Source organism: Amia ocellicauda, chromosome 2 (assembly GCF_036373705.1).
Source record: "Amia ocellicauda isolate fAmiCal2 chromosome 2, fAmiCal2.hap1, whole genome shotgun sequence".
In the NCBI taxonomy this organism is placed as follows: Eukaryota; Metazoa; Chordata; class Actinopteri; order Amiiformes; family Amiidae; genus Amia; species Amia ocellicauda.
The window spans coordinates 20,605,919-20,630,130 of NC_089851.1; the positions used below are offsets into that span (position 1 = coordinate 20,605,919).

Sequence of the window (24,212 nt, forward strand, 5' to 3'; positions counted from 1 at the left end):
AATCAGTTAATGGTTTGTCAAGGAACAAGCTAGACTTTTAAAGTTTTAAAGAGAGAAACAATACTCTAAATAAGTAATGATGGATGGTTTGTTTTCAAGCAGCCGAGAAAGGGAAAGGGAAATTAAAACCTGATATCAGTGGTTGTGTACATTACATTAGCAGACTTTTCTCACAATGCATTTGAAACCATCCTTCAAAATACAGAATAGATGTTTTATGAATGTTAGGCTACATTGTCAATACATAGTTTAAAGTATAAAGTAGTGAAATACGTGGAAAATCCACAGCATTACTGCCCTTTTTCTGCACACTTTTGTCCTTCTGAATATTAAACATTTGCCATTTCTTTCATACTCAGCCTTCATTAAATTATGAACTGTTTCTGAGTTCTAAACTGTGTTTGACAGTAAGCTGGGCTTTGCCTTTGATTGAATCCATTGCATTTGCAAACACCCATCTGTTAAACATTCTACAGTCATAGTGCCTCTAACTTTTACCCTGTCAATGCCATTCCCTGATCATGCCAACTGATAGTCCCCCTGGGCATTGGCTGTGCAAAATCCAGTAATCACATCTTATTATTCAATGAACATGTTTAGTTTTTTTAGGTTGCATACAAGACTATTTTATAGATACCTTGCATTTGCAGCTTTTAAAGTACATTGAATTCATTGTCACACTGAAGTGGGGCTCAGTCACTGTTCTTGAATCACCAGAATGCAGTCAATGCCAGATGATTGACAGCTTATCGTTCTTAGAAATGATGCTTAAAAGTCTGATGTATTTTTACACCTAATTATTTAGCCAAAGCTTTGTGGGAAAATGTGTTGATTTCCTTTTATTAAGAGGAATGTTTCCATTGCCTGGCCAAAAGCAGATATCATTTGAGCAGTTATCTCATGTGGCTTCTTTACCAATGAAGCTGAAATATGCATTTGCAATGTCTGCACTGTCATTAATGAAAACGATTTACTCTTTGAGAACACAGTGGTAACATACATAAAACATTGTATCATCTCTTCAGTAATTGCATCAGCAGACAAGTATTTGAATAAGAAGTTCATGGAGTTCAGTTAGTTTGTTGTTGCAATATTTGTGAACCTCAACATAGGTTATCCATGAGGCCAGCAAATGCTTAATAAACATAGTAAAATAATTATCTCAGCCATGAAACTGATCCCTTAGATACATTCAAATAATTTGTATAAAACCTATTCAGGGATTTGGGCTTCTTTTTGTTTTCTCGTTAAATTATAATACAACTTTTTATTTTCTTTAATTAAATGTCAAAATAATATGTGCAGTTGGGAACTGAGCTGATACAATATGTTGTTGTTTTGTTGTTGTTTAAATAGTACTCTTTTATTATTATTATTATGGTTTCCAGTATTGTTTCTAACTTCAGTTTAATTAACCATATGCCAAAAAGGTAAATGGGTTGTAAATGGGATCTGTGCCAGTATTTGTGGGTTAAATTAATTGTTTGACTGGAGTTATTAATATTTCCTCAAAGACAGAGACCACTTGAATTTTCAATGAGGAAATGGTCGAACATACAGACGTCTGCGTTTGTCAAAATGAGAAACTGTCTTGCTTCAGTTAAAGTGACCAGCTTCATCTCCCCTTTATTGCAGTATGACGCACTTGTTTTAAAGTGCTTGTGTTTCTTTGGCCCAGCAACCAGGAATACAGTGTGCTGTAGTGAAGTCTTTAAAGTGGGAGTTTTGAAAATCAATTATACATTTATATACAAGCAATATGTTGTTTTCCTTTTATGGAAGCATATAGAGGACTTAATTGAAATGTAAACGCAAACTGGAGCATTATTATGCAATCCCACAATTGCATAATCATGTTCCATTTTGCATTTAAATTTCAATTAAGTCCTCTATATGCTCCCATATCCTTTGTCTTCTCAATTTAATGGCATTGAATATTTCCAAAAAGCAGACCTTTAGACTCTTTAGACTTAGACTTTAGACTCAGAAACACAATGTTTCCACATGTTTTCTGTAACATGAAGAATTATTTGTGAGGTTTCTCACCTCAAGCTTACCTTCTTTAAAGAAAAAACATCTATGTATATGTATTTTTATATATAAAGTAGTGTCATTTTATCAATAAATATACTTTTACCAGAGCATAAAGTGTGACAAACCATGCACATTGATTGGGTGGTTTTAGTTTCCATTTTGCAAATATATGTTTAAATTTGTGGAATTCCTAAGTGACATCCTTTATATTTGTATTTTTGAATTGATTGAGTGTGCTGAATTGTAGATGTCACACATGCAAGATTCATTACCAATAATGCATAATTGATCCAAAACATAATTCTATGTAAAACAATAAACATGATATACACCTTATTTTTATTAAGATTCAGAATGTGGCTGATGTGAAAGTCAGTGAATTGTAATGCTGCTATAGTCAGGTGTTGGGCCAAAGAGCTTGGTTTCATAACTGCAAAGAAATGTTGGCCCAACTGACTAAAGCAGTAATGCTTATAACATATACTAATCCCACATTTGTATTATAATAATAGCAACACTTTCAGAATTAATAATACTGGTTCATAACTTTTTTATCCCCATACTAATAATTATTGCCCCTCATTATAACAGCCTTGGCTTCAATATTTAATGATTGTAAAAGACACATATGTGTATATAAGTGCATTTCAAGGGTCTTTCTTCTAATGTGACTTTTTCATCTCAACTAGCGTCAACCAGTCTGGGACTCAGATCTAATGTCTGCCAGAGGCGGGGGCTCCCTCAGCCAGAAACAAACGAAGGAGTCCTTCTTCTCAAAGGAACTGCAGTGTATGGAGAAACATCTCGCTGGTATGTACTGACAGGAATTTTCACTGAGTGACAAAGATTGGAGCTGAGATAAATCAAAACTCTGCTTTTTATCCAGATACCATTTCATCATCACTGACACATCTGAAGAAAATTCAAGTCTATCATTTTTGTGCCAAAACTATATTGGAGGTTGGTTGATTGGCTAATTAAAAACTGATCTACCAATTAAAGTACTTGGGCAAAACAATTGGAAAAATAGGACATCTTTTATTAATTTAGTAAGCCAAGCAAGAGAAAGTCAAATGTGTGTGTCGCGTTGTGGGAACTGACAGATTCCTGCCTGAGAATCAAATAGTCAACAATGAACCAATGTGTTTTATCATTTTTGATCTCTCTCCCTTAAAAGATGCAAAGATCAGGCAATTCTGAAACAGTTATAATGAGAAAAGCTTAAGCACAGTTTAGAAAAATAATTTATTAACAACTTGAAAGACTTTTGGTAGACCAAAGGCAACACACTACCATAAGGCATTAAATGTAAGACATGTGCCCTGCAGTTCTTTGTTTACTCATGTCTTGCCTTTTATTCTAGATAACTGTTACAGAAACCACACACGCGCACACACACACGCACACGCACACACACGCATGCACGCACACACACACACACACACACACACACACACACACACACACACATATATATATATATAGTTATTCAAAGCACATTGTGTACCAGTCTTAAAGTACATCATGACTCATCATAGTTGTAAATCTAGTGCAAACTAAAGGTCTCTGTTTCATGCTCAGTAAGACAATGCATGTCATTTATTGCATTCAACACAAGAGAAAAATAAACTGGCTTTTTCCAGTAAAAAGTTACCTTTTATGAAAATCCCTTCTGATACTTTTAAAACCTTCAGATGGAATTGATTTTTGGTTATTTAATGCAAAGCTTAGTATTCAAAAGTAGTTCCCCACAAGCAAGTGAATTAAGCCATAGAACAACCTAATTTTCCTCCTTTAGGTCTTTATTAGCTGCTAATGTTTTCCATGCTTAAAGCCAGAGCTTTCACTTTTATCTAATTTCATTCCCATTTTGTGGCGAACTTAATCTCTTGACTTTTCTAGCTTTTTTTATCAAATTAATGGAATATAACTTTTGCACAAGATTCAGATTACATTGCTTAACTGCTGGATTAATGACTTACTGATGAATACATCACGAGCAGGCATTCTTTAAGTATAGCTGCAGGACAACAATTTAATTTAAACCTGCCACGTAATCAGGGCCCTTTTTATGACATATACACTCCATACATTCACAAATCCTGTTTTACGTTCTTTAAAAACTGCCATGGCAGACTAAGCTTAGGAGGAAATGAAAATGTTGCTTTTTGTTTCAAAGAAAACATTTTGATTTTCTTCAATAAATCTATGAGGCGTAATTGATTGACAATGAATTAATTATTTGCGCAGGAGTTCTAATAATTTATGATGACAGAATTTCAAATAAATACATTCTAATTAAGAGTTCTCTCTCCCTTATATCCTAGTATTAAAATACATGTGTGTATGCTTTTTATAGGTCTACCTTCTTTGGTTTTGTATCCCTTCAATAAGTACAGTTTTGATTATAGATGGTTAATTACAGATTGGCAAAGGCTGTTTCAAATTGAGCTGGAGACTCAGACCTTGCCGTCTCTTATTTAATCACAGGCAATGCGAACCAAACTCACTTGGCCCTGTCTTCAAACCTGGTCCAGCTTGTCTGTATTTATTTTTTAATTTCATTTTTCTTTTTCCTGTGTGCGATCCAGACATTAGCTGGGTGTCGCTTACTTGATATTTTTAAACAAACTGCTCCTGCCCATCAATATTCCCAGTCAAATATCGTGTGTCTGGAAAACTGTCTGACACCACATGGTAACACTTTACAATTCACTATAAAGTTTGTGAAGGCTTATGGTGTGGGAGAGGCCTGTATTTCTTTTCTGACTCCCATTGCCTCGCAGTCAGTTAGCATTCTTTTACTCGGTCTCTTGTAGCTGCACGTTTTACCAGCATATTATCAAGTATTACTGGATTCAATGCGTTCTCTTTAACAGCAATGATACTTCATAAATCAAAGGAGTTGACAGTATAAACCATCTGTCCTTCCTGTGTTAATGGGCTTTACCTTGTGTTAGCCCTGTCTGCTTTTCATCAGCTTGTCTGTCCTGTTTCTAAATCTCCAACTGCTCTGGCATTATATCATTTTTGCATTTTATATACTGACACTTATGCTTGTCATAATCTTACATGTCGCCATTATGAGCAATTGTCTTGAGCCTGAAAATCCAGCCACTGAATCCAGCCACTGATTATCTGAAAAAGGGATTTTAAAAATACAATCACAGGGTTCCCAAGCGGCTAACCTGAAAGGCCTCTGCTCAGGGCACAGGTTGAACTGTAATCTGGGCACTGCCGGTTCAGATCTGGGCAAAGCACAGTGACGAGGGTTCCCTGTGTGACGCTGCGCAATTAGCTGGGTGCTGCCAGGGTTGGGTGGCTTTAATTGGCCAGGCTTTCCTTAGCTTTCTGTGCCATGGTGACTCCTGTGGTTTACCAAATTTTCAAGCAATATGAATTTATAGCCTGCAGCCCTATTTTCTGATGAAAATGCCATATATAGACTGCTTTTATGCACTGCTTCAGAACTAAAGTAATACAGGAACAGACACATCTTATATATGTTTTAATAATGTAGGACATTTTACATTACATTAATCTGTGATTAAGTTTAGTTTGACATACTAGCATGAACCAAATCAGCTTGCAAAGGTATCCTGAAGAATAAGCACAGATTAACACATTGAATAAATACAAAATCACATCACCTGTTACAAGCATGTTGCTTATGAATATTTTATGCAACAGTCTCTTAAACACCCTTATATCTTTAAGTGTCTTGGTGAAGACTTCAGACACCTTGATCTGTGGTGTACCATCACCACAGCTTTTTATTGATTCTAGGAATAAACATGTTTAAATTTCATTGATATATAAAATTGTGTGTACTTTTTTAATTAAGAATAGGAAAATAACATTGCAATTACCCTTTATAAAGCAGTATAAACCAATTTTAATTAGAGCACCATTTTGTATGCAGTACATTAATCTCAGAGATTAATGTGATTTGTTTAACACCAGTTTAATTTTTACATTTATGATGTGACCAATAACAAAACATAAACATGTGTCAGTACCATACTCTTTTGAAATATTGTAAAAACTGTTGGTGAGGTCAAGAGCTATAAATGGGAACCAATATTAACATCCTTGAACTCAAACTCTTTAACATCAACATCAACATCAACAAAACGTTCCTTCCAAGAGGGAACGTCCTGTTTATAAAGCACAAGCTAGTAATTTCCCCACACACTAAATTATTCAGATAAAGAAACACAAAGACATTTTCAAAATAATTACAGCTGGATAAGTTAAATGGGATTTTCAAAGCTATCAGGCTGTTCACCTGGGTCTCAACTTACAGAGGTACAGGTTAAATAAAGAACAGAATAGTCAGCCAACTAAAATGAATAGTCCCATAAAAGAGTTATCTTCTGTTTAGGTCTCCAGTTAAGACCTATTGTATTGCAATGTATTCTCTGTCTACATTGTTAGCTCTCTGATTCTAATTAACTTAATTACAATGGTAATTTAATCAGTTTCACAATTTAGATATTTAATCATTTATAGGACCCACAATGTGGATGCTTATTAACTCAGATATAGCCAATTTTATTTTTTTTCCAATGTTTGTATTGACATTTATGTCTATCTGATGGTTGCATACTTCAAAATAAGAGTTGGGTGGATACTTGCAAAATGTGACCTATTCTAGAAGTGCTGGATTGTCTCTGAATTGGGGTAAGAGTGAACCGCAAAGCTCATTAAAGATAGAAACTTGAGGATAAAACTTAGAGAAAAAAAATGAATAGAACAAGAAAATTACAATGCAGAAAGGGATGGATTTAACTTTCAAATCTTATTTTTGATTAAATGCAGAAGTAGCAGCCTAATTCTTCTTCTTGTGGAATGAAATCTATTGATTCCGGAAGAACGGAATACAAAATACTGGGATTGGTTTCAAGAAATGAAATCATTTCTCTGTGAAAAATTAAATATGATTTGTGTTTTCTACGGAAGCATGTGAGGTTTTTCTGATGTGAAAACAATAACAAGAAAGGTTTAGGTTTCTTTTGGGAAGAGACCAGTTTAGTAAAAAGAAACAAAATGAGGCAATCATACTGCATTAAAAACATCCCATTAAGGACACATGTCTAAAGTTATCATTGTGACATCTGTATGTAAAACACATTTTTGAAATATGAGTGTTACTGTATGTGTGCTTGCTGCAGACTTTCTGAGTATACATACATAGAGTAAAATGTATGAAGCCACAGAGCCACTGCCTGTGAAATCTTATTAGGGAAGTTCAAGATTAGCTTAAATAATTGGTTGGTATTAAAGACATGAAAATTGTTTTATCAATTTATATAAAGTGGTTTCTAATGATAAAAAAGACATACCATCTGAAAAGCCCTGCTTACTATGACAGCTGCAATGGTTTATAGGAAATCAAGTCATACCTTAAAGTGATTACAAGTTGAGTCTAATTGATTAAGGCACGGTGCCCTGAGAATATTTAACTATAAGTTAATTTCCGGATTATGATTAAAGCCTTCTAACTTCCAGCTTGCCGTGTTACTGCCAGCATATGAATGCATTCAAATAATTGAAATAACATCATAACTTTGTTTATTGTATATACAACTGTACGTGTGTTATATATCCATGTTATTTTTCATATAAAAATGAAAACAGATTTTCTAATTACACATACAAAAGTACTATTCAATGACTATAAAAATAGTTTTGAATTTAATTAACAAATTATTTTTTAAATGTTTAATATTATTCAAAACTAAACTAATAAAACAAGTTTACTGCATGATTTGTTCAAAATAGTTTTCTGTAAAAAACTATTGAAGCTAATGAAAAATTAAACAAACTTAGTATTGTTGATATGAAGTCCTACTAATATTTTACTATATTTATGTAATGGAAGCATTTGCCATCCTTCACAGAGAAAAATAATCCCACACAATTCATATGGTTATTTATCATTTCATGTCATAAATGATAGAGTGCTGTGGGAGGCAAAATAACAGTAAATCTAGAGCCATATATCTCCCAAAGAAAAATACCTCCCCCAACTCCGAACAGCAGCACCAGTGAGGGAACTGGCAGCTGACCTTCATGACTAAGACTAAGGTGTGTCTGTATCACTCACGCTGCCAACTATATTACGTTTCCAATTTGAACTTTTTAAATGGGGTTTCATGCACTGTTTTATCAAAATTATATACATTTATTTATTCCTATCATTACAGAAGTGGAAAAGGACCTGGCCAAGATGGCTGAAGGTAAATTATTGAGGAGTCCCAACAGTCCACACAGCAGTCTTCTCCTGTCACCAGCGCTTCAAGGCAGTCTTCAGCCTTTGTCAGGTCCAACTTCTAGACCTCAATCACCAGGAAGCCTTGCTGGTAAAAGCAGCCCACTGCCTCTATATGGAAGCAAACCAGCCTCCCTTGTAACAAGTAGATCACAGACACCAAGCAACCAAAACAGTAGGCCTCAAACTCCCAACGCACAGAGCAGCAGGCCCAGAACGCCTTCAGCTCAAGGAAATAGGCCTGTGACCCCTAACAGTTTGATGCCACGACCTGTCACTCCTGGCACACACAGCAACAAGGATGACAGCTTTGGAAGTCAGAGGAGCAGACCGGTCACACCTACAAGTCAGGCTGGACGGCCTCTACTTACTCCAACTGGGCTGACTGCGGGGCCAATCGCTGCTGAGAGTATGGGAAAACCTTCGAGTCAAAGGACCAACCTGTCAGAGGTAATAAACAGTAAACCAGCAAGGTCTGTTTCAAACATTTTATGAATCTTAATGAGAAGCGTCCTTACTTTAGTGCCAAGAGTAAATTAAATAATTCAACATTAGATCAAAGAGACTTTTCTCATACTGTGTTACTGGAAATCATATTTTTTTCTACAAAGCTTCCAAATAATTTAATTCAGACCTTCTAATTGTTATGTGCACTTCATACAGAGCTGTATCCACTAACAATACACCTTTCAATAGCATGTAGACTTCAACACAGCTTAGGATGACCCCACATGTTGTAAAATCTATTTCAGATTCTGAGCATCAACATGAAGTGAAAGCTATTAATGTAATACTTAAATTATATGTTCCACACTGAATGTATGTTTTCATGTTGATAGGCAAACCTTTTTGAGGAAGTTCATTCTCAGGTACTTAAATCTTCATTTCAGCAGCACAAGCCAAAGTAGTTTAACAGATCAAGAAAAGTATTCGGAGGAAAAATAACTTTATAGATTATGCAAAAGTCGTCCAAATTAAGGGAAACAAAATTCGGTCTGCTTGGAGAATTATTAAATGCAGTTTAGAGGTAAAAGGCTCAAGTATTTCTTATTTTATTCAGGTATTGATCATCCTACATAGAATGGAAGCTAAATTACAGTTGTGGAGAGAATCTAATCCATTCACCTGCATTTGAGTGATTTGAGTTAACAAAAAAGTGATGACATTAAAAACAGGGGCTGTACTGTCTAATTGGAAAATGATTAACATAATACCCATCCTCAAGAAGGGAGAGCAAACTGAGTGAAGTAATTACAGACCAACATACAACCAAACTTGTATTGCATCTAAATGCAAGCAATTAATTAGATATATGATTCATTTTACCATGAGAGACTGTCAACACAGGTTTAATTAAAAGGAAAAACATGTCTTACGAACCTGTTTTAATTCCTTGAAGAATAAGTGGAAACTGTGGATAACTCCAAAGAATAAATTCAATTTCAAGATGGTCAGGTGTAACAGCAAAGTTTCATTCTCAAACAAAAGCTCTAGGGTAATATTGAGAAGAGAAACATCAAAGTAGGTCAAGGAAACCAGTGGAGTATCACAGGGATCAGTACTAAGCAGCAAATCTGTATTAACAACCTATACCTATCAAATCCCTTGTATTAAAGTTATTCTGAGGTGTCATAATTTGTCATTCCCTTTTGTTTATTCTTTATTAAAATAATTACTTAAGTCATAAAACATACATATTGACCTACATGTCTGGATTTGCTGCACTTATGTCTGAAATATCTTTGATATTTTCATAAATGTTTTAATCAACACTGTGCTCTTCACACATGCAACAGCAGAATGCAGTGAAAGATTTGGTATTGTATAGACAAGGGACGTTTTTAAATAGAAGGTATTACATAACTGCAAACAACAATTAAGCACAATACTAATAAATACAGCATATACCCCAAAAAGCTAGATGTCTTTCCTAAATGTATACTAATGGCTGCTTGATCGAACTTTAAGTGATTCCTAATATGCAGTCCACCTCTTATCTCGAAGTAAGTTACGAAGGGTCAGCGATTAACAGTATTGTCCAGTAGCAACTGTGAGACATATAACAAGACTGAGGTATTTTTATACACCTATACCTGAGCTATCAAAAAATAAATAAAATGATAAATGTGTCACAAACATATCCTGGCTGATCTTATTATGAACAACGATCAGGCACGAATGAGTCAGTCTGTACAGGGCAACTAAAATCCCTTTAAAAGACTTTATACACATCATATAAAAAAAATACACATTATTGCATTTGAGGTGGCTGCCAGTTATAAGTGGAAAAATGTCTGTGGCTTTAGAAAAAGTAAAGAATCGGAATGAAAGTTTTATTTTTAAAAGTTCTTTTTCATGGTCTACCGCTCAGCAGCATTGTTAAATCTGAAGCCCTTTTTTGTCAGCTCCATTAATCGCTAGAAGGAATGTCAATATTTTTTCGTCAGTTCTCTTGCCTTTACATCTGAAGGCTAGCAAGATTATTAAAAACTTCAAAACCGCAAATCACTTTTTATTAAAGCCACCTGGGCTCACGATTGTAGTAATATAACCAACAGAATAAAAAGGGGCTAAGGGGACATTTATTCAGGGCTGTGATAAAAGACAAAAATACATACGTTTCCATCAAATGTAGATTTAAAAAAAATGTTGCTTATATTTCCTGTAAAATCCCTACTTCATCCCTAGCAATGAACCTGAGATGCATGACTTCTTCAGTCAGCATGGATATGGAAAGATTTTCTATTGCCTTTTGCTGCTGAAATATAGGAACACACAAAAGCCTTTATTTATTAGTGGCCCTGGAGTTATATTCAGAGGCATTCTCAATTTAAAAAGAAATGTAAGCAGCTGTAGAAGTAATGGGCCAACCAAGCATGTTTGTCAATTCTCAGCCTCCAGTTCGCCAGTTTGTGTTATTTAGTTTTCACATTTACATACAATCCCAAGTGTTTTCTTCAGTAAAGCAATTCAGTGTCGATATGTATGTATCAATTCAATTTTCTTAATAAGTACACATACACACGTAGCATTTTAAATCTAAAAATGTGGCTTTAACTCATACATAATTATTCACAGTATATCAGTATATTTGCTGTAAATAGTCTTGCATATGTATCCATTCCTTGGCAGATTTGTTTCCATTAAGTTTGTAATCAATCAAACGTAAACATAGAAAGATACACAAAACCTTTTGTTTTTCTTGTACATGTTGAAATAATATATCATTCTGGACCAATGTGCTGTAAAGGTCACTCAGGCTTCCTTGGGTAAACAAAACCCCCTACTTGTGCTTTTTGTGAGCTGGAAGCAAGTTAAAATGCAACACACAGCAAGGCGTTACAGTAAATAAATGTACTTGATGGTGGGGGAACGAAGCATTTGTACCTAGTTGAAGTTGCTACTTAATTTCATGCACTTCTGCGTCTTCTTTTGAGATGTAGATGACAAATTCACAAGCTTGTTGAGAAAAGAAGCCTTATCCACAGTTTCACTCCACAGGAGTATGTCACCTGCCCCCACCTGATACAGCTCTTCTGTGTTCTCTCTTGGTAGGACGAGTTCTATCAGCAGCTCCAGGCTGTCCGACAGCCTTGGCTTATTCCCAGTGACACAGACAGCGACTGTGTGGATCAGGCTGATCAAGACAAATGTGAGTTTAGACCACTCAGACCCTGTGGTGGAAGGTGTTGAACAAATCAATCGGACACTACAGACTAATAAAGGTTTTCACTTAGAAGGTGTCCAGTTAAGTCAGGGAGTAATGAGGGATACATTATTTTTATATAGAGTATATATTACCCCGGTTGGGAGAGCTGATTAATAGTTGTTTTCCCAGAAGCAAATTGTCTCCACACATTGCGGTGAAACACAGATAAATCTCAGGCCTGCAGTAAAAGCCCATACTGCTAGGGTGGTCTATTAAGGACTGCCTTCTGTGGACCCACAGACATTGTCTCCAAAAACTAAAAACTTAAACAGAACAATCAAAGGCTTAAAAGCATGCCTTTCATCGTCTGAGCATTTGTGTTACACTGTATGACTAATGGAAATACTTAAGTTAGAATATTTGACCATAGAGTACTGTATTTGATTCAGAGAATAAGCATTTACTCATTCCAGGGTCGTCTTATTGAGAAAATGGAGTTGATATGACACCATTTGGTTTATTACAAAATTGCATGAAGGCCGGGTTAAGATAAAGCATCTGCATTAAAAGTATTTTACTTCTTTAAAATTATAGGATCTGCATTTTATCACTATTGAAATATTAGTATATTATTATTAATATTAATTATTAATATTATTACTAGTCAGATATTGAAAATTTATGTATTCTTGGTTTTACAAAAGACTGCATTATGCATAACCCATTTATTTTAGATCCGTCACATATTTAAGGCAACAGAAGGTGCATTATGTACTGTTGGACTCATTACACATAATACGAAACCTAAAAATAATAAGTGACACAATTTAGAAGTATTGAAATTGCCCTGTAGCTGGGGATCTGAAACACAGTAAGCATGTGATGAATGTCACTTATGTATAGAATTTCTGTTGATTTGATGTTGTTGTTTTTTTCTAAAAAAAGGTGTTGATTTCCCAGGGTAGGTTTTCATTTCCTGAAGCTATTGTAATGAAACATCTTCTGATGAAGGATGTTTTTGGACATGTTGTAAGATTTGCAGATAAACAAGTTATGGAGAATTGGATGCTTCCGATGCATATCTCATCTTCCTTCCATGTTTATTCCTGTTGTACAAACTAAATGAGAGGCTTAGATTTAGTCTGCTGAGGGCAGCTTCCTTCCAAAGCCTCTTCAGTTTAACTTATTCAGAAGCCGTATTTTAATCTATGTTTCCATTTATTTCTCAGGTGTTTATATATTTTTGCTTTGATTAAAAATAAGTGATGTCTGACTGTATCTGCTGGCTGCTGTTTAATGATTACAATCTACTTTGGAAGATTTTGGATAGCTCTCCTTAAATCATCAAAATAGACTCTGGGGAACTGCCCTTGGGAACACAATAAAGACGTGTCTCCGCTTTGACAAATGTTCCTGGAGTATGGGAGATGGGAGTAGGTCTATTAATAAACCAGTTTGTACTCATAATAAAATAAAGATGTATATAATTGAATACTGAAACATATCATTCATTCATTTTGAGGAAATGAAATCATTCAAAATGCGTAATGTTTTGCTCATAGTTTGGGGTTTTATTCTATCTGTCGTTGGTGATTTACACTATGTCTCATGTTGAGCATGAGTTTTTATTTCTTTACATTTCAAAGACATGTTTGGCATATTCTGTGAATTAATGGTTTGGGAAACGGTCCGTTTTTCCACGACCCCCAGAGGCAAATGATTTGCAAACATAATTGTTTTCTGTTTGTTTTTTTAAATTGTTGTTGTCACCTCAGAAGTTTGAAGTGCCTAACCATCTGGCAAGCAACAAAGGAATAAGTAAGCCAGGGATTTTTGTATAGTCTCTTTAAGTTAGTCTTGAGTAGATTTTTACTGATTGCATTCAAATAGTTTATACGTGAATTGTTATTCCATTTCTCAATCATTCCATTTCCTGTTCTGTCTGGTATTCACCTGACTACGGAGTCAATTCTAACTTGGTTGTCATGTGTGTTAACTGTATTTCTGTACCGAGTAAGGGGATTTTGAACACTTTCACTGCTATATGCATTTTGAGTACGTAGGGAATAATTTGGGGGTTATACACTTTAATGGGAAAGGTGGTGTTGTTTAGTGGAAAATTTGAATAACCATGGTTTTGATTGTTTATTTTCATCTGAAGATTACCGTATATTATGGCATAGAGGCGCATTTTTACTGAAAAGTTGCTTTTCATAATTCACAATATCAATTAAAATAAAGAAAAACAGTACATGTTTGCTGAAGATGTTGACTGGACTTACGAACCGGAGAGAACCTGATGCATGTAAAATGCAAATATAAGCAGACCAGCACTTAACTCTTATTCTTTCGTCTGATGTTTAGAACATGCACATTTATCTATTTGTGTATGAAATTGCACATATACCTTGGTCTTTGTTCTAATGTGAAGAACATGGATATTTTTATATTTTGCCTTTATTCTCCCTTATTCTAACTTAATTTATTTTTACAATGTTTGATTTGTGGTTGTTATTTATGATGAAAAGTAATGTTAAGTTTATTATGTAAAATGTAAAAATCCTGCCTCTCTGACAGGGAGAGATTTGAGGGATCCATGCTAGAAAATGTCTGTTTTGCATGCTAACAAAACAAGAAAAAGGAAATATAAGCAGATATATCAGTAATCGGGAAATTTAGCTTCCTAATTATCAGTGTCGGACTCAAATATTGGTTGGGCTCATGAATACATAGAGAGTGTGATTGACTACAGAATCAATACAGTCCATTGTGATCTTAACAATTTGGAAAATCAAATTGAATGTCACACGCACTTGAACAAAATTGTATTTGACTGAATCATTCCAAAGAATCTGCTGTCATGTACCTTGTATACATTTTCTGGGGATTAATATGCCATAGTGTCCTATTAAAGCTACATAAATAATATTCCCAATTTCACAATTAACACAAGCTCATTGATTATCTAAGAAGCCAAGCAAACTGGTGTGTGATGATCCTGTTTTTTACTTCTGTCCTTTTTGTCCATTTAAGCGTTGGTTTAATTTTAAATATTTCATGCCAGATAATGCTGCAACATCCATGTCAGGTTTAGTTATGTTTACTGGTGAATATAGCCACTTCTGTCAGTAATTTATGATGTACAAACAGGAGGAACACATTACTCTGAACAAGCCACAGATTAATTAGTAACTTAGAGGCACAGACTAATTACAAATTACAACCCCACTTACTTGGGTTATGGTTTGTGTCTAAGTGATGGGCTGGAGTTTTGAAGTAATCTATGCCCAAGTAATACAATTTCACCTGTGAGTTGAAGATGATGTGTAACAGTAAGAAGCCTATATTTTTTACGCATGTGTCTTCAGCAACTAGGATAACTGCTAAAAAATACTCACCCTTTACCAGATATGTATTATTATGATGACGACGAAGATGATTGTGAGGAAGATAGTGCTTAATATAATTACTATTATTATTTATTTGACAGATATCTTCATTCAAGGCGACTTACCCATGGTGTAAAGTTAATAAAATACTTAATAGTGAACCACATATCATAAGAGCTTTTCCTTTAATACTAAGGTTATTTAGGTGAATGTTGTCTACATAGGGTATATGGATAATTGGCAGAAGTAACTGGAAACCTGTTTTAGAAAAGATGAGTAATTACCTGATAAAGTGCATTAGTTCCACACAAGGTCACTGTTGCCACTTAAAACTTTTTAATAATGTATCATGTATCTCCTCCACACTATATGTATATCTATCCATCTATCTATCTGTCTATAGCTGATGGATCTTTACTCTAGATGTGCACCAAGCTGTCAGCATTCTTTTAAACAGTTGTTTTCTGTTTTTTCTTTCAGTCTTCTTTCTTTTTTATATTTCCTTCTATTTGTTTGCAAGTGATAATTTAAGAACATGTAACTCTGGTCTCATATTTCATATTTTCGTGAACATACACCATTGATAGCTCCCCAGTCTAATCCCCACTCCACCTAAATTTAATTGTTATTGCTGTCACTGAGGAAGCTGACCGAGCACCTGGCAGCCATCAAGTCTCAGTTTTCTCTGGAGTTCTCTCACTGGAGGCTCTCACTGGAGGCAAAGGAATCTCTTGATCTGACACCTCCTAGCCCTGAGAAACTGTCAGCTTTTTAAAGGGTGGGAATGCATCCTGTTTTTTATGTTGCCAGATTGTCTTGCGTTTAGGCCAAAAAAGCACTTTGGGAGCTTCTTCCATGGGTTTTAAGCAACACGCATTAATACCTCTTTAAAGCTATTAGTATTATTATTAGGATGATCAAGCAGTCACTCACCTTTAGAAATGCTTATTAGAAACTTCCAGGGACGTTTCATAAAAACAAATCCCCTTCATGTTTTCAGTTTAAAAGTTAATGTGAGGTTAGAGAAGTAAAGTAAGAATCCTGGGGCAAGGATTATAATTAGATTCTCTTCATCAGAACCATTCCCATACCTTGGGCCATGGACCGTCTTGCCTCAGCTGTCCTGTTCTATGCAGAGAAACAGGGAAGACATGTTAATTAATACTAGCTGTCTTTTCCCTCACACCTACCTGCTCCCCATGTCAATGCACCTTAAAAATGCTCTTTATTATATCTCTTCTTATTCTTGCACTGTAATTTCTGTAATTGTAACTGTATGTATACTGTTGGTAATTACAGCCCACTGCACATACTACTGATGTAATTACTACCATATTTCTGCATTTCCGTGAACTACTCTTTAACTACTCCCAAATATAATAATTCACTGTATTTTTCATTTGCTAAAACTAAAACTAAAATTATATATTGTATTTTTTTGCTATTCCCTCAGTCTCAGGCTGATGGTATCCATAGTACCCTGAACTTTTCCTTCAACCAGGAAGTCTTTCTGGTCTCATGGTGTCACTTGACCATAGTGATGTCTCCCACATGGCTCCTGGCATCACCCACCTGCAAACACCACTGAGTTGCCTCTGCAGCTGCTACTCACTGCCTATTATTATTTTCATAGCACTAATAGTGTGAAATATTTTTAAATATATACATATATTGTGGTAGTCCCTGGAGTAGTGTATGGATTCAAATTCACTCACAGTTCCAAGCTAAGGATCACTCTTTATACTCAGCAATGTTGCAACTACTGCTCCTCAGCCTTCCTCCTCTACCTATGTTCTCCTCCAGCCTTTTTATAAGCCTACCTGACCTCACCTGTGAGGTTGTATGACAGGAAATAGTGGTGCCCCCTAAGGTGCCCCGCACCCCTACAGGGGAGAGTGAGGAGGCCTCCTCGGCTCAGGACGTTATCTAAACCCAAGCCTCCGACGCGGAAGGCCTGGACGAGGAGGAGATGAGAACAGAGTCTTGTGGCCCCGGCTTCCGTTTCAATGATTGTTGGTGTACAGGTACTTGTTGGTTCCCTGCCCCCCTTTTGTCTATCACTGTAAGTTGAGGCTTTATCTCCTAGCTTTGGACTGGCTTCCTCATCTGTCCACTGCTGGTCTCCCTTGCAACGGCTTGGGTATTCTGTACACCTTCCCCCTTTGGGAATTAGTCTTTGTTAGAAAGCTAACTAAAAGTTGCAAAAGCAACCACGGTTATTTGAGAAAGAGAATACTACCCGAAGGCTACAAGGTTAAGTGCAAGTCATTGACTCTGGCAAAAGAGTCAAATCGCTCTACATTGTACTACTTAAAGCAGGCAGAGGAGGGGTCTGCCTGAGTGACAGCATATAGGCAGCTTTGTTTGACAAAGAATTCACAAGTTTGTTATCCCATCCCCCTTTGGGTAGTATTCTCTTTCTCAGATAACCGTGGTTGCATAATCTATCGTTTTGTTATGTGTATGTTTTATGAGAACTGTAAGAACCACTGGTTAAGGGCATCTGCTAAGATCTAAATTATCATCGTCATCATCATTATCATCATCATCATCAAAACCTTAAATGGATAATTCCAATCAAACTAGTGATGAACAGTGATAAACAAAATATGAATTAAGTACAGCTGTTTTATTTTATTTTTTGTATTGATAGATCATGCCAGTTGTATGTCTCAATGTGATCATTTTCTTTGAGTCATCTGTTGGTTACAGGACGTAACATCAAGACTTCACTGCACCACCCTTTTAAGGATGTGTCATTTACAGGGACAACCTGGAAAGTAGACATGTATATTATTATAGGATATTGGACATATGTCAAAGGGATTTGAAGTATATGGAGTGCAGTCATATGCGCTTGACAGAGAATTACATAATTGCTAAAGAATACATGCAGAGTGTAGGTAAGAGTGTCTGATGACTGAGAGGCTTGGAAAGCCACCGAAAAGTAAAGAGTACATTTTGTTTATAAAGTAGGGGTCATTTAACAGTACAAGTTAAAAAAATCCTGCTAGGATTTGAAAAAGAAAGACTACCAAACAATAGCATTTTCAGTGTAACTTATACCAGCAGACAAAATAGCGGGGACACCTTATTCAGTATAATTTTACGTCAGTCAAATTATTTAAATTATCATTTTCTTTACTTTGGGTAGCATCTTTCATATTCACATTTAAAGTTGAGATAATGCTACGTGTGAGATTCATTCCATCTGAAGAAACGTGAGCCTTGACTGATGCAGCTCAGGATTTGTAAACCATATGATGTCATGTCAAAGTAGTTCCATCTAAATGGAAACTGAGACCCTGATATATGCGCACAGTGACTCTTTTACTGAGGTCCAGGGGCAATGCTGGGACTGGTTTTCTTGACACCATTGCGTGCCAGTGCTCGTTTCTGTTCAGTAGCCAAATATGCCGCAAGAGAAAAGGATCCACAGTCATTTCCTGTTATTTTAGAGATTTCCACAGTGGGGTAACCGCTAACCCCAAGGAAGATGAAAGTAACCCCTCCTTCCCCCCACTACCCCGCTTGTGGTTTACATTTGAGAAAAGAAAACTTAAAGTGTCATTAGTTAATATCATATTCACACCTTCAGGGTGTGCAAATGTCAATTCAATATCTGGGCATTCATGCGCAGTGGGCAGATTTGACTAAAAATGTCATCAAACATTTGTGAATGATTAAAATCCCTTTTAAATATCAGTTATGTTCTTAAATTACTGGTTAAGCAGGCTTCAGTTTAATGAGACAATTAAATAGAAAACTTCAGGATTTAATATTTCAGTATTAACACTGAAGTGCCAGATGTTTACCATAACTTAAATCCTAAATCAGAGTTGTTGTAAGAAAGTTTACAAACGAGAGGAGGCCATTCGACACATTGTGCTCGTTTGGTGTCCATTAATAACTAAGTGATCCAAGGATCCTATCCAGTCTATTTTTAAATGTTCCCAAATTTTCAGCTTCAACCACATCGCTGGGCAGTTTGTTCCAGATTGTGACAACTCTCTGTGTGAAGAAGTGTCTCCTGTTTTCTGTCTTGAATGCCTTGAAGGCCAATTTCCATTTGTGTCCCTGCTGATCTGCAAAAGCTCCTCTGGTTTGATGTGGTCGATGCCTTTCATGATTTTGAAGACTTGGATCAAGACGTAGTCTCTTCTGTTCCAGGGTGAAAAGGTTCAGGTCCCTCAGTCTCTCAGTAGGACATTCCCTTCAGACCTGGAATAAGTCTGGTTGCTCTCCTCTGAACTGCCTCTAGAGCAGCGATATCTTTCTTGAAGTGTGGAGCCCAGAACTGCACACAGTATCCAGATGAGCTCTAACTAGTGCATTGAACAGTCTGAACATTACTGCCCTTGTTCTACACTTTTGACAATATACCCTACCATTTTGTTTGCTTTTTTATTGCTTCCCCACATTGTTTGGTTGGAGAAAGTGAAGAGTCCACATAGACTCCCCCAGGTCTTTCTCATGTGTTACTTCATCTGGTTCTATTCCTCCCATAGTGTAATTATAGTGGACATTTTATTACCTGCATGTAATACCTTGCACTTGTCCACATTGAATTTCATCTGCCAGGTGTCGGCCCACAACTGAATATTATCTAAGTCCCTTTGAATAGCCTGTGCTTCTGAGATTGTATCTGCTGAGCCACCTATATTAGTATCATCTGCAAATTTGACAAGTTTGCTAACTATCCCAGAGTCCAGATCATTAATATAGATTAGAAAAAGCACAGGCCCTAGTACTGATCCCTATGGAACTCCACTAACAACCTCACTCAGTTAGAAGCGACTCCTCTAATCGACACCCTCTGTTTCCTAGACATCAACCAGTTCATAATTTGAGGATCAGTCTTTGGTGTGGAACCTTATCAAAAGCTTTTTGAAAATCTAAGTATATCATATCATATGCTTTCACATGATCTACAGCTGCAGTTGCATATTCAAAAAACTCTAATAAATTAGTAAGACATGATCTGCCTCATCTAAACCCATGTTGACTATCTCCAAGAATATGGCTTCATTAGGATGCTACTCTTTTTTCTGTCTAATAATTTTCTCCAACATTTTACAGGTGATGCAGGTGAGACTGACTGGTCTGTAGTTTCCTGGCTCAGTTTTATCCCCTTTCTTGTGGATTGGTATAACATTTGCCGTCTTCCAGTCAGTTGGCACATCCCCTGTTCTAAGTGTTATTTGGAATATTTGAGTTAGCGGCCTGTTGAGTTAGTACTGTTGGAAATATACCATCTGGCCCAGGTGACTTGTTTGTTTTTAATTCTGCTAGTCCCTTTAGTACCTCCTCCTCATTTATCCTGATCTCTCTTAGGGTTTGACTGGACTGGTTGTCAACCTGTGGCATGTTATCCGTTTTTACTTTTGTAAAAACCTCTGTGAAATAATTATTTAGAACATTTGCCACATCTTGTTCGTTTTCAAAGATACTTCCATTTTTGCCCTTTATCTGTTTCACTTCATCCTTTATTGTCCTCTTGCTGTTGTAGTATTGAAAAAAGCTCTTTGCATTAGTTTTAGCTCCAAGAGCTATGTTTCTTTCTATTTCCCTCTTTGCTTTCCTGATCCCTTTCTTAAGATCTCTTTGCAGTTCAACATATTCTTTGTATTTTGTTTAGTCTCTATTGCTTTGTATGCACTACAACATTTTCTTTCTCTTGATATTCTTTTGCATACGTCTATTAAACCATTTTGGCCACTGTTTTTTGGTCCCCAATTTGCTAAGTTTTGGTACAAATTTCTCCTGAGCCTCAAGTAGTATATTCTTAAAATATAACCATCCATTTTCAACTGAATCTGTATCCAGTGTGCTCCAGTCTACCTCTTCTAAGTGTCGCCTCATAACTTAAAACAATGCCTCAAAACTAACCATATTGTGATCACAGTTTGCCATTGGTTCTCTAACTAGTGTCCCTCTGACTCTGTCTTGGTCATTTGAAAAGATCAAGTCAATGCATGTGCTCTCTCTGGTTGATTGCCTGACAAATTAAGTTAGAAAGCAGTCATTTACCATCTCATTCATCTCTATTTGTGCTTCTGTAGTCCCGACTGGGCTTTCCCAGTTTGAGAAATTGAAATCCCCCATATATGAGAGTGTGTGTATGTGTGCGTGTGTGTGGATGAATGAATGGATGGGTGTAATGATAGATTCATGTTGTTATTTCTTTCATTCATTCTTTTGATTATTTCTTATGATTATTTTAGTATGATTAATATAGTTTGTTCCCTGAAGATTATGATTAATTTACAAAATGAATTGTTTGTCCTATAGAATCACAAATACATTCCTCTGTACGTCAAACGTTATGTATCTGTATGTGTCAGTTTTTTTTATTTTTTTAGGGTCTTATCCATCCCAGTGTGCTTCCCTGTTGAACTGGTTCCTATGCAATTATTGCTGATTCTGGGCTGTGATTAGGACTCCAGACATTATGTCACTTGCCTATTGAGGTCAACCAGCTGTTAGGGTTTGGAGCTCAGGTTTGTCCAGTGGATAGTTTAAAAGTTCCTGCTCCAACATTTTGGGGTTCAAATACCATTACCAATACTATTTTATTGACAACAGCTTAAGTTAATATTAACAAAAAGTCTGTTAAAAATATATTAAGATTATACTCAAGTACAGATCAGATTAGATTGCATATTGTGGAGTTCCTTTTGGTTGCAGAGTCCATTCACAAACACAAAAAGACCATATTCAGTACCAGAGCTTGTAGAATGTAACTGGAGTCCAGAGCACAATGTATGTGTGTGCGTGTGTGCATGTGTGCGTGTGCGTGTGTGTGTGTGTGTGTGTGTGTGTGTCTGAAAACCATATTCTGAACCTGCAGTTGTAGTACTCAAAGAAACATCTTTGAGCCCATAGTAAGGCTATAATTGCCAAAATAGCATCTACAAAAACTACAAAAACAATGTTCTACTAATAAAGAATTAAGTTGCAGTATGGAATACCCAGCCAACAATATGAAATATAATATGAGATGACAGGAACAATATATATTTTTTTTAATGGACGAATTCTGTGCCACCTTTCACTGATCAAAACCTAAAATAAATAAATAAATATTGATACATACCATGCATGAACCGACAGCATTTCATATGTCTAGGAAATTCAGAATGCAGTGCTCTTTTAAGATATCCAAATACTATGACTTAACTAATTTGCCAAGTAGTAAGAGGTTTCTTGTTTAAAATAACTTTGGCAATCAGGTTCCATTTCTGTTGGCTTAAATAAAAACAGAGCTACTGCACCTTCATGTCAATCAAGGATAACATTTAACATGCAAATCTAGAAAGCAGCTGTGTCAACATGTTTAATTTCAATATATATTTTAGTAAATGTTTGCTTAATTTGATCTGTCCTCGTTCTAAATCTGTATTGAATGATTAAAAAAAAACTGTTACACTAGTACTATTAATGTCCTACATTTTTTATTATCACTGTGCAATCATATTTCATAAATACATTTATGAAAATACATGTATTTTATTTTATAGGTAGTCAAAGTGGAGTCCGGGATGCCAGCAAAAGATCTGTGTTTTCAGGTGAATACGTTTATTGTTACTATTGTTATAATATAATAATGGGTGAAACAGGGATTACCAAAAACAATTGTTTGTATTATTTTAGCTGAAAACTGATTATTTTATGTACTGATGGATATAAGATGTAGTTTTTGGAGAAATTCTCCTAATTAGAACTCCAGAATTTGCTCTCACTAAGTAATGGAGAGCTGTGAGTTATTAAATTACAGAAATATTTCAGCACCATCCAAGGCATGTAAATGCTCCTCTCATTAAAGCAAATCTAACACATTTCACTTTCCCAAATACAATTAATTGTCAAAAGTGTTTTTGTTTTAGTCAAAAAGTGACAAGTTTGGATTGAGGAGAAAATTGTTTTGAAAAGCAGTGGTAAGAGACTGAAGGATCATTGGCTATAGTTAACAGGGATTGTGAATGTTCATGGAAATAAAAACTCATCTATGACAACATTGTTTTAGAAATAATGGAACTATAATGGGTTCCAAGTGTGTGTGGGGTGGACTGTGTTCAGTATGTCCCCAGGCTGAAGGTTATTGGTTTAAATAGCTGTACTGTAAGACAGTTGTGATCAGGAGCTGTCAGGAGTGAGCTTGTCGCTGGCTCAGTGCCTCTGCAATTGGGTGCGGTGGAGTGAACTGTAGTATCTTCAACACATCAGAAACCCCCGAGACCTATTAGGTGTCTTTGACTCTGTGCTGTTCTCAAGGAGAGCTGTGAGAAACCTCTTTGTTGCATCTGTGGCTCAAACTGTGAGATGAGCCCGGTCTCTTGGTGGTTCTGGAGAATGTGGTTGCTTTGACTTGATGTCTCCTGGGCTGATGTGCAGGGTTGTATCCAAGAGCTGAGCTGAGAAATAAGAATCTCTTCCAAATGGGGGGGTGTAAATGGGGAAATCGAGTAGGTGATTCTGCATAGATAAACAAATAGTACTCTAAACTGATAAAACAGGGCTGAGTGGTTTTCATGTCATTTCCAATTAATTATTTAACAGTTCCTAATGAGTACTGAAGAGAGAGGACGTTGATTGAAAATTGTCACTTTTCTAACCATACCCTCAAACTCTGGGAGTGGAGATCTGTTGTTATACCGAAAGGCTATAAACTCAAAATATGTTAAATCTGATATTATCATAGTAAGATTCTTTATCTTGATATTTAGTATATTAACTATTTTAACATGGCACATTTTCACATGATCATATAAAAATAGACTCTGGAGTTAAATATTGTTTGAAAGCCAAAGTGCATGTTGTCAAATTTTTCTAAGATTATATGATATCTTATTTTGGGGGTATTTTA

At 35.9% G+C, this 24,212-nt stretch overlaps 1 protein-coding gene across 3 annotated transcripts in view; it reads left to right on the forward strand.

Annotated features, from left to right (window-relative positions):
- Window positions 1-24,212, forward strand: part of c2h8orf34 (chromosome 2 C8orf34 homolog) — a 113,868-nt gene that overhangs the window by 86,321 nt on the left and 3,335 nt on the right. For 2 of the 3 annotated variants that reach the window (XM_066720816.1, XM_066720806.1), the window contains exons 11-14: window positions 2,724-2,844; window positions 8,244-8,758; window positions 11,864-11,960; window positions 22,867-22,914. In XM_066720816.1, the coding sequence (XP_066576913.1) occupies window positions 2,724-2,844; window positions 8,244-8,758; window positions 11,864-11,960; window positions 22,867-22,914 (781 nt within the window). The remainder of the gene's footprint in view (window positions 1-2,723; window positions 2,845-8,243; window positions 8,759-11,863; window positions 11,961-22,866; window positions 22,915-24,212) is intronic. The other variant, XM_066720825.1, reaches the window with a different exon arrangement.